The sequence below is a fragment of the Carlito syrichta genome, unplaced genomic scaffold (genome assembly GCF_000164805.1).
Source record: "Carlito syrichta isolate Samal-C Ts95f unplaced genomic scaffold, Tarsius_syrichta-2.0.1 Scaffold303991, whole genome shotgun sequence".
NCBI lineage: Eukaryota > Metazoa > Chordata > Mammalia > Primates > Tarsiidae > Carlito > Carlito syrichta.
The window spans coordinates 534356-545355 of record NW_007248087.1 but is presented as its reverse complement, the minus strand read 5'-3'; the positions used below and the strand labels follow the sequence as shown (position 1 = coordinate 545355).

General features: G+C 54.7%; 3 protein-coding genes across 4 annotated transcripts in view; 1 reads left to right on the top strand and 2 right to left on the bottom strand.

The window, feature by feature from the left end:
- The window catches only part of NDUFB9 (NADH:ubiquinone oxidoreductase subunit B9), a 7698-nt gene extending 2214 nt beyond the window's left edge, over positions 1 to 5484 (top strand). Inside the window, exons 2-4 of one of the 2 annotated variants that reach the window (XM_008059307.2) lie at positions 710 to 902; positions 2718 to 2831; positions 5260 to 5484. In XM_008059307.2, coding sequence (XP_008057498.1) covers positions 710 to 902; positions 2718 to 2831; positions 5260 to 5391 — 439 coding nt within the window. In that variant the 3' untranslated portion in view covers positions 5392 to 5484. The remainder of the gene's footprint in view (positions 1 to 709; positions 903 to 2717; positions 2832 to 5259) is intronic. The other variant, XM_021713024.1, reaches the window with a different exon arrangement.
- TATDN1 (TatD DNase domain containing 1) overlaps positions 1 to 11000 on the bottom strand; it is a 62854-nt gene that overhangs the window by 42741 nt on the left and 9113 nt on the right. Inside the window, exon 2 of the mRNA XM_008059308.2 lies at positions 720 to 724. The gene's annotated coding sequence lies outside the window, so the exon portion shown is untranslated. The remainder of the gene's footprint in view (positions 1 to 719; positions 725 to 11000) is intronic.
- The window catches only part of MTSS1 (MTSS1, I-BAR domain containing), a 131092-nt gene continuing 126805 nt past the window's right edge, over positions 6714 to 11000 (bottom strand). The window contains exons 16-17 of the mRNA XM_021713028.1: positions 10687 to 10972; positions 6714 to 9561 (exon numbers count right to left, since the gene is read on the bottom strand). Of these exons, the coding sequence (XP_021568703.1) occupies positions 8852 to 9561; positions 10687 to 10972 (996 nt within the window). The 3' untranslated portion in view covers positions 6714 to 8851. The remainder of the gene's footprint in view (positions 9562 to 10686; positions 10973 to 11000) is intronic.

The window sequence follows — 11000 nt, the reverse complement described above, 5'->3', positions numbered from 1 at the left end:
CGCACGCTACCACGCCCGGCTGATTTTTTGATTTATTGTAGAGATGAGGTCTTGCTGCCCAGGCAGGTCTCGAACCCGCGGGCAGATGCTGTTCTTAACATTGTTTTATAGAGGAGAAACCCAGCCTAGACACATTGGGTAGCTTACCCCAGACTACACAGCTAGTGATGGGAGAGCTAGGGTTCAGGCACACACAGTCTGACTTGAGAGCCACTCTCCTCTCTTAGAAGTATAACATCTCTCTCCTGTCCTGTCTGTCCCCATCACAGCTGCCTGCTTCAAGTCCTTATCTGTGATTATTGTCAAAGTCTCCTAACTGACCTCTGCGTCAGAGTCAGGATGCAAACCCCGGTCTGTAGGACCTGGCAGTACCGTTTTCCTTGGTTTAACCCCCTTCTTATTCATCTTTGTATCCAGAATTTAGCACAGTGCCTAGCACAAGACAGGAGGAAACGGAGTAAGTTGTCCTTGTTAATGGTCCTCCAGTCAGTACTGCTTTTCTTTTTTGCTAATGATTTGTTTCCTTTTGGGGGTAAATCCTTTGTTGGAGGAAGATAGAAATGGTTTGGCTGCATTTAGTCCAGTGTCTTCTTGCTGCTGGTGCTTGGCGCACTTAGAGGTGCCAGTTGAATGGCACGGGTGCTCGCTGGCTGGGTAGAGTGGGAGGAGCAGATCCCATTTGTAATCTTCAGAACCACTCTGGTTGAAGGGACAAGTACCGGTACTTCGCGTGTTTGATGCGGGCCCGCTTTGAAGAACACAGGAATGAGAAGGACATGATGAAGGCCACCCAGCTGCTGCGGGAGGCAGAGGAGGAGTTCTGGTACCGCCAGCATCCGCAGCCGTACATCTTCCCCGACTCCCCGGGGGGCACCTCCTACGAGAGATACGAGTGCTACAAGGTGGGTGAGACGTGCCCAGACCGCCACCTCGCCAGCCGCTCACCAGCTCTGAGGGGCGGCTGGATTTCTGTCCTGACGGTTGCCAGATAGAGGCACCTTGCATTTTATCGCACTTGGCCTGCACTGTTTTTATAGAGTGAAGGTCTGAGGCAACCTTGCGTCGACCAAGTCTGATGGTACCATTTTTCCAACAGCAGGTGCTCACTTCATGTCTCTGTGTCACATTTTGGCAGCCCTTGCAATATTTCAAAGCTTTTTGTTATTCTGTCTTAGGATTGTTTTGGGACACCACAGATGCGCCCATATGAGACGGCGAACTTCATGGATAAGTGTCGTGTGTCTTCTGACTCTTCCAGTGGGTGGACGTTCCTCCATCTCTCTCCCTCAGCCCAGGGCCCCCTATTCCCTGAGACACAGCAATACTGGCATGAGGCCAGTCCCAGCAGCCCTACAGTGGCCTCAAAGTGTAGCAGTGAAGGGAAGAGTCACATGTTTCTCACTTTAAGTCGGTCTCACATCTAGAAATGATCAAGCTTAGTCCTAGGCATGTTGAAAGCTGAGATAGGCAGGAAATCGGGCCTCTCCCACCAAACAGCTAACCAAGTTGCAAATGCAAAGGAAAAGTTTTTAAGGAAATTGAAAGTGCCACTCCAGCTAACACATAAACAATTAGATGTGAAACAGCCTTATTGCTGGTGTGGAAAAAGCCTGAGTGGCCTGGATAGAAAATCAAACCAGTCATGACATTCCCTTAAGCCAAAGCCTAACCCAGAGCCAGGGCCTAACACTCTCCAGTTCTAAGAAGGATGAGAGAGGTGAAATTTCAGAAGAAAAGTTGGAAGCTGGCAGAGGTTGGTTCATGAGGTTTAAGGAAAGCGGCATCTCTATAACATGAAAGTGCAGTTGAAGCTGCAAGTGCTGACAGAGAAGCTGCAGTAGGTTCCCCAGAAGGTCTAGGTGGCTGCGCTGAACAACACACTTTCTGTGGAGATGAAGCAGCCCTTTATTGGAAGAAGATGCCCTCTGGGACTTCCATGGCTAGTGAGGAGAAATCAGTGCCTGGCTTCAAAGGGCAGGCTGACTCTTGCTAGGGGCCCGTGCAGCTGGGGACTTTAAGTGAAGCCAGTGCTCATCTACTGTTGCAAAAATCCTAGGGTCCTTCAGAATGATGCTAAAACTACTCTTCCTGTGGTCTAGAAATGGAGCAACAAAGCCTGCCTGACAGCACATCCTTTGACAGCATGGTTTACTGAATATTTTAAGCCCACTATGGAGACCTGTTGCTCAGAAAAAGATTCCTTTCAAAATTTCACTGCTCGTTGACAGTGTACCTGGTCACCCAAGAGCTTCAATAGAGATGTAGAAGGAGACTGATGTTGTTTTCATGCCTGCTAACACAGCGTCCAGTCTGCAGCCTGTGTTTCAAGGGGTGAACTTGACCTTCAGGTATCAAATTATTTAAGAAACACATTTTGTAAAGCTGTAGTGCCACAGATGGTAATTCCTCTGATGGATCTGGACAAAGTCCTTCTGGAAGGGATTCACCACTCTAGATGCCATGGATAGCATCCGTGACTCGTGGAAGGTCATCTCATTACCCGCATCAGCAGGTCCAGCCAGAGGTGCTTTAGCCCTGAAGTCTCCCCACCTTTAGGCCCTGTGCATCCTCTGCTGCTCTGTGCGCAGGTCGAAGCAGCCTGCAGTCGCAGTGGGTGTGAAAATGCATCTCGCTCTTGGTCTTCTGTCTCCTCAGCAGGCCCTGTCAGGGGCATGAGTGTATCCTGGGGCATGATGCATGCTTTCCTCTCCTGGCAGGCTCCGGAGTGGTGCTTGGATGACTGGCACCCGTCTGAGAAGGCGATGTATCCTGACTACTTTGCCAAGAGAGAGCAGTGGAAGAAGCTGCGGAGAGAGAGCTGGGAGCGCGAGGTGCGTGTCCTTGCTCTTCACATCTGAGCAGCTGTGTGATCTGCTCCCTGTGTGCAGAGATCCAGACGTGGGGCACGCCGGTCCCTCTGGCTCCTGCTCCTCAGCTTCACTCTGGTTTCTGAGAAGAGGCTCAGAAGAAGAGGCTCAGTCCTTCCAGCTGTCGCATCTTGGCCTTGACTTGCCCTCTCCTTTAACCTCTGCCTGACCATCTTGTCTTTGTGCTGTCCTCTCCTGCCCCTCACCTTTGCAGTCATGTTATGGTCAGAGTTCCATTTTTATTTTTATTTTTTGAGTTGGAGTCTCACTCTGTCGCCTAGACTGGAGTGCAGTGGCCGCTCCCGGCCACCGCAGCCTCCACCTGCTGGGCTCCGGCGATCCTTCCGCCTCAGCCTTCCAAGTAGCTGGAACTATAGGCGCTCGCTACCACGCCCGGCTAATTTTTTGATTTATTGTAGAGATGAGGTCTCGCCAAGTTGCCCAGGCGGGTCTCGAACCCGCGGGCTCAGGCAATCCACTCACCTCAGCCTCCCAAGGCGTGGGATGAGAGGCTGAGCCCCCGAGCCCAGCTCAGAGTTCCATCTTTCAGAGCCAGTCTTGCTGCGTGTGCAGGAGACATCAGAGAAGGCGAGAGGAGGAAAGACAGCAGGGGGCATTCCTGCAGTGGTTTAGTCAGGAGGTCGTGCCAGCCAGCACTGGGGTGGCTGTATGGACGTGGCAGGAATCAGAGCCAAAGGTCTTTGGAGGGAGGGGAAGGCGGAGCTGATGTGGGCACGGGGAGGGGCGGGGCGGGGTCAGGAATGGGCTCCAGGTTTTCAGCTGTAGCATCTGGAGTTGGGCGGGGATGTTTATTGGGGCAGGAAGCCTGGGAAGCGGGCACAGGTGTCAGCGGGACTGTCAAGCATTTGTTTTGGAAACGCGGCGTTTGCGAATCCTCTGAGACATCAAGTTGCAGTAAGCCATTTTGGATGTCGGAATCTGGGACTCCAGGGGAGATTTGCCCAAGAAACAGGAACTTGGGCGATTTCAGGTATTTTAAAAGCCACGGAGAGGCGGGTGGAATCCCTAGGAGAGAGTGGAGAGAAGGAAGAGAGGAGGGAGAATTCTTTCTCCATTGGAATTGACAAAAGACACATTCCTCACTTTGGTCAGCAGTTCCGAGGGTGCAGTCTTCTGTGATGGCGTCTGCTCCTTTAGTGACCGAGAGGAAGAGCCCAGCCGGGGTGCGGCGTCCTGGGACATGTGGATGGGGCGTCGCGGGAGGCCTCAGCCCTCGCGAGGGAGGGGGCGGGTTCGTGGAGCCCTGTGTGCTCGGAGGGATCCGTGTGCCGTCACTCTCGTGTGTTCTCGTGCTGTCTCTCAGCAGTCCTAACCTGGGGCGGGCCCGGAGGGTGATGGTTTGGTTTGCCTTTGTCCAGGGAGGGTGACCAGGGACTGGAGGTTATTTGGAAGGAAGCAGTGGTCATGGTGGAGGAAACAAAGCAGAGAGAGAGGAGGCTGATGCAGAGGGGCGGGCCAGGTCTGGGGGGCAGCCTGTGATTCGGTCTCCCTGAGTGTCAAGGGGGACTTGAGCACGTGAGCTGGGGGTGGAGGGGGGTGAAACACTGGAATTCAGGAGTTTGGAAGTTGTGCTGGTCTCCAGGATATTGACCTTTGGAAGTCTTTAGCCAAGGTGGAGTGCGGGTCACTGTGGCCGGGGTCGGTCAGTCTTGTGTCAGCAACATCTCAGCATTTAGAAGCTTGAAGTCTGTTTGCTCAGGAGAGTGGCGGGCTCACTCTGCAGCTGATCGTGTGACAGCCCGTCCCGTGCGCACGCCTCCTTCCTGGGTCGCTTCGCCGTCACTAACCGGCACTCGTTTTGGAGGCACAGGCAGGCCCGGTCTGGAGGGAGTTTCAGCCACCGGGTCTCCTCCGTTAGGACGTTCGTCCTGGGGGTTACGGAAGCTGGGGGGGGTTGGGCAGCCTCGGGCAGAAGGGAGCCAGGTCCCTTGCCCGGTGCTGTGTGGTGGGGCTTTACGATGCACGCCCTCCGGTGTCACGAACTGGGGCTTCTTGGTGGCGAACACTTCTTAGTTGGAGAACACTTAGCTGAGACACAAAAATGAATGCTTTTTGGGGACAGGCACAGGGGCAGTTGGAATGGTAATTGTCATATTTTCGTGTGAAGAGTAAGAGGAGGGGTGGGGTAGCGGGCTTTGCTCCCAGCCTGGCCGTTTAAGAGAATGGAAACCTTTGAGGCAGAAAAGCTTTGCTGGGCAAATGTGAGGGCATGAAAACACACAGGCGTATTAAAAAGCAGTTTTTGGTGCTGAGGTCAGAAGGTGTATAACGTGACATCCCACAGAAATGAAACGGACACTCGGCTGCAGCCGCCAGGGTGTCACAGGCAGTGAGACCCTGTGCTAACTGTCCCTTCCATGCCTCCTCCCAGGTGAAGCAGCTGGAGGAGGAAACCCCCCCTGGCGGGCCTACGACAGAAGCTTTGCCTCCGGCCCGCAAGGCCGGTGATCTGCCCCCACTGTGGTGGCACATTGTGACCAGACCCCGAGAGCGGCCCATGTAGAGGGAGGCTTCACCCCTCATGCTTGCAAGTGAAATAAGTCACAGGACCGACACACACTTGCCCTAATAAAGGAAAGGAAATGTTCTGGCGTGACTGACTGGCGTGTTTCTTGCCGTGATGCCAAGTGGCTGTGCCACTGTCCCTCTAACTGGTTGTGCGTGTAAAGAAAGCGTGACGTGTAGTAGGATGTGTTCTTTTCTGCGGTAGCTCACGGATAGCACACGTTAGCAGCAAGGGAACGCGAGCAGAACCAGACCCAGCTGTGCTTGGGACTGGGGCGAGCAGACTGTCTGAGGGCCTCATTAGCTGCGGTCCCTGGAAGGACACCCGGAGCCAGGATGCCCTTTTTGGCTTTCTGAAGGTTCCACTAATGGAATTTTCATTTTCAGTTTTAATGGCCTTTTAGTTTTTAGTAAAAGGACAACTCTCCCTAAGATGCACAGAGTCCCACATGAGCATGAGCACGGAGCTTATGAAGTCCTCTCGGGGGGAGACTTGCTGGGTGGGGCGGAGGGGCAGTCGGCCGAGCCTGGATACCACACTGTGGTTGAGGCCGTCTTTCAGCCCAGCTTCCTCCTCCTCCTCTCTGGAGCATCTGCAGACTTCAGGGAGGAGGAAAGGGGAGAGCAGAGCTCTTCGTGGGCTTCAAGACTTTTAATTTTTTTTTTGAGTTGGGGTCTCACTCTGCCACCCGTGCTGGAGGTCAGTGGCACGCTCACAGCCACCCCGGCGTCAACCTGCGGGGCTCCAGTGATCCTTCTGCCTCAGCCTTCCAAGTAGCCAGAACTACAGGCACGTGCTGCCACGACCGGCTAATTTTTTGATTTCTTGTAGAGACGAGGTCTTGCCAAGTTGCCCAGCTGGTGCAGAACTTGCGGGCTTAGGCAACCCACTTGCCTTGGCCTCCCAAAGTTCTGGGATGACAGGCTGAGCCACCGAGCCCAGCCAAGATTTTTAATTTTTAAAGGTAAAGCAAGTTTTAAGACCATCAGCTAAGAACTGCTGCTCTTAATTCTTGGTAACTTGTTAGAACTGTTTTCAAATAGGTCAGGGCTAGGTGTGGTGGCTCATGCCCATAATCCCAGCACTTTGGGAGGCTGAGGAAGGAGGATCACTGGAGCCCCAAGAGTTTAAGACCAGCCTGGGCCACATAGCGAGACCTCATCGCTACAAAAAAATTTTTTAAATAAGTTGGGTGTGGTGGCACGCACCCGAAGTACCACCAGCTGTTTGGGAGGAACTAGGCTCAATTTGCGTCTCAGCCCACCTAACATTTGACTAAGACCTCGCACTGAATTTTTAACAAGACTTGAAATGCAGGCTTTTTTTTTTCCCTCTAGTGGTTCTTTATTTATAACATAGGCTGAAGCGGTTGTTACAATGTAGAAGGGAGACACAATTACACAATTGTTATTTATACAAGTTTAGAACAAAAACTGCACAGGGAGAGGTCAACTCTCAGTACAAACTAGCAACTGAAGCACAATAATTTACCTTTAGAAACAAGTTCTTTATTTTTAGCTGTGACGCTGCTTTTACAATATGCAAAAACACAAGCAGAACTACCCAGGTGTGTGGTCACATTCTTTCTACGTTGAATTTGGCAACATTTTATATTTATTCAGATTATACTAACGTTTAAAAACTAAACAAGTGAAAAGCTGTACCAGGGTACAGTCACATCCATCTACCTCAAAGGTTTAAAATACCACTGCATCTATCATGATGGCCTGCAGCGGTCTCTGCTTCTGCAAAAACCGCCAAGCGTCCTATGCACAGCGCGTCAGCCATGGGCGTCATTGGGACGGGCGGGCCGACCACAGGCACTGCCGTTGCTGCTCTTCTGCAAAGGAGCTTGTTTTCCAAAGAAAAAGGCTTGCGCAGTGTCAGATAATCACGCCTTTGCTTTAAAGCCGGAACATCAATGTCCTTGAGCAACCACCGCAGTGTTAAGTGACAGTCTGCAGCACAGTGGCTGTACAGGTAGGTGATGCCCTGTACAGGTAGGTGACGCGGTCATGCATCAACGCATGAGGCTGGACTCCTCGGTGGGGTCAGCGCCAACAGAAACCTGCAGGGCGCGTGGGGCCCGCCAGACTCCTCCCTTGAGAGGCGTGGTCACATGCGTGCCCCGCCCACCGGCCCCACTGCTCAGGGGCTTTCTTGCTTTTTCAGACACCTGACTTCTCCCAGGGTCCTCCCTCTAAGTCTACGAGTCTGTTGGCTTGAGGAGATGGGTATTGTAACAAATTCAACTTCCACTTAAAAAAGACAAATCCATTCCAGAAAAACATCACCCAGGATACAAAAAGGACAGATTCCCAGTGGCAATAAACAAGCCCTCCTCTCTCCAGTGCTTGGGATGAAGTCCGTTAACTGCCATGTACTTAAAGGAAGATAAGAAAAACAAGCCCCCAGACTGGTGAACACACTGGCGATTTGCTAGACTGCAAGCTGGTTACCCTTGTCAAATCCGCTCGAGTTTTTCCAAAATATTTGGGCTTTTCAGTGCACCCAGCCTGCTGGGTACAGTTAAGTAAAAGGCATTTGCTCTATCTAAGAATTCCCTGCTATCGTTTTAAAATGCTTTCACGTGTTTCAGACTGCCTTACCCTTAAGGATGGATTTGGATTCGAGGAACGTGAGTACAGTCGGCGAGAAACTCAAGTGGGGGTCCTAGTCTACCCAGGCGGCAGCATGCACGGGACTGGGGAGTGCTGTGGGCGGTCGAGGGGGGAGCAAGTCCTCACACACCTACGGAAACAAACACTGCAATCCAGTATGGCTTGTCGGATGCATTTACCATGAAGCTACTAGAAAGTCAACCTACGAGGCTACTCGTGAATGGAGCGGGGTCGGCCATGCTGCCGGGAGCCCCCCACAGACCTCCCCCATCCCCGCGAGTCCACCGCTTCTCGATCGACTTCTCGGTGTCGCCTGTCAACTGGTCCTGCTGTTTTCATCCAGAACATAGTCTCAGCGAGGGTTTCGCCTCTTATCCATTTTGTCTGTACATTAAAACAACTTGAATTTGCTTCTAAGATAGCCGACTACACCGCATCTACAAAAGCTTGTGGAAAAAAAGGGAGTGAACTATAGTAAATCCTCTTCTAAAATGAACTACTCCGTGGCCCCTACCCCAACCCCCCCCTTATGCATTTAAAATTTTACAAAGACTTGTAAAAAAGTTAAATGGAATTTGGCACCTTCAGAAAAATCAAAAGGGAAACTAAGATTAAAATGTGCAGAAAGAAAGTCGTCACTATTTACAAATGAAAAGGTCAAGGTTAGGTCAGTTACATCTGCTGCTTTTAATTCTTATCTAAAGGTGTGGGGACTTTCAAAAGAGCTGTATTCGGAGTTGCCTACAAAACCTGGTGTTGGATTCTAGGTTGGCTGGAATGGACCGAGACCCATCAGGCTGTGCTGACAGTGGATTCCCGGCGACGGCGCCGTGGGCCTAGGAGAGGCGAGGCGCGGAGCGGTCGTTGGTCGTGGTCTTCTTCAGCTTCACGCCTCTTCGGATGGCGTTCAGCATGTCTTCGCCCTGGGCACCATCTCTCGGGCTCAGATCCACAGGCTCCCTCTCAGGAATCCCGCCCGGGGAGACGGCGGCACTCGGGAGCTCCCTCTCCTGGTCTTCGGCCTGGCTCTCTGGAATCGCCCTTCTGGGCTCCTCGGGGATGCTGGGCTTGGGGCCTGGAAGCGGAGGGTTGACGGAAGCCTGGCCGCTCCACAGGGAGGAGATGGAGAGGGGCATGCTGGCGACACCCGGGGGGCCCTCGCCCGCAGGCGGCGACTCGGGGCCGTGCTCCCCCCGCTCCTCCGGCCCATCCGGGGGTGCTGGCAACACCCCTGGGAGGCCCGGGACGGTCGGGGTCTTGACGGGGATCACGGGCGTCTTGATGGGGATGGGGCCGGCTCCGATGGTGCCTCGGCGGACAGAAGGCTTGGTGGAAGGGGTCCGTCGGATGGTGGCGACCCCGGGGGTGACCATGGCGGGCCCCAGGTTGGTAGGGAGGCCCGCGGTGGAGGCTGGGCGCTTGGCCTGGAACATGCGCCGGTAGGACTGGCTGATGTCGCTGTTCCGCGGGATGGTGGAGGATTTGTCAAACTCCTGCTGCTCTGCCTCCTGATCACCGCTCACGGAGAAGTAATCGTAATCTGAAACTGAGCAGAGGGCTCGGTCAGACATCCCTGCGACAGCAGCTCTGCCTTCCGACTCTCCTGCACCGGGAAGAGGAAGGCGCGCCCCACGGGAGCACGGTCTCATCCCTGCCTCCCGGGTTTCTCCTCAGCTGCCCACGTGCCTGGTGCACTGAGGACAGTGCTGGGCACGGCCAGCCCGAGCGTCAGGACCCTGACCCTGACCCTGGTCTCTGCCCACAAGATGCCAGGCACGCCCCTCTGGCTGTGACAACCAAACGTTCCCCCAGGGAGCCACATCCCCCTCTGCTGACAGTCCCCATCTTAGAGGCTTTGACTGTGGCAATGAAAATAGCTTTCAGTCAGCCGTCCCTGGTATTCCGGCTGCCTGGCTCACCCGAGCAGTGGGGAGAGGCTGAGGGAGGCAAGTCTGATACTTTTTTGGAGACAGGGTCTTGCTCTGCCCCAGCCTGACGTGCAGCACTGAGGTCATGGCTCACTGCAGCCTCGGCTTCCTGGGCCCAAGCGATCCTCCGGCCTTAGTCTCCCACGTAGTTGGGATTACCAAGTGCGCGCCATCTCACTCCGCTAATTGTTTATTTTGATGTGGAGAGACAGCGTCTCACTGGGCGGCCCCGGCTGGCTGGAACCCCTGGCCTCACGTGATCCTCCTGCCTCGGCCTCCCCAAGTGCTGGGATTGCCGACGTGCGCCAGCGCGGTGGCCTGATGGGGGCTTTGGCTGGGCCAGGTTAAGAGCTGGGGCGCAAGACCGTCGCACGGTCAGGCACGGACTCCAGCTCTTCTGCTTCCTGCCTGTGTGGCCGTGAGCGAGCTACTGCTCCGGTTCGCACATCTGCAAGACGAGGATGAAAATCCTTATCCCGTAAATGGTTGCAAAGATTAAATGGAAGAATAAACGCACGGCGCTTGGTGGGCTGAAATGCAGCTGTGGCTGAGAGCATGTGTCTCAGGCCAAGACCGCCCGAATGCAGACAGTCAGCACGGAGCAGCCACAGGGCCACGTTCCCTCCGCAGCGCGTCCAGGTGGCGAAGCTGGCCCTGACGCTGTCTGCCGCAGGGTTGAGGCCCGGCTTTCCGCCCCCGCCCCACACGCCTCAAGGCCTCCCGCCAGCCCAGGCCGCCCGTACCCTGGGAGGGGATGGTGTCCTCTGAGCAGCACGGGGTGGTGGTCTGAGTGCTGTAGCCGCTGGAGCACTGCAGGGAGTCCCGGCTGCTCCTCTGGGTGTCGAGCTGGAGGCCCCGGGCCAGGGCCAGGGCCAGCTCCTCGCAGGCCTCCGCCTCCTCGCCGGGCTGCAGGTCAGAGGAGAGAGACAAGGCGCTGGCGTGAGCCCCGTCCCGCGGCAGCAGGGCCCATCCGCAGCCGCTGGCGACGGCCGGCCGGGGCGCTCCATCCTGCTCCTGTGAGCGCCGCATCTGCGGCCCAGGGGATGGGTGGCCGGGC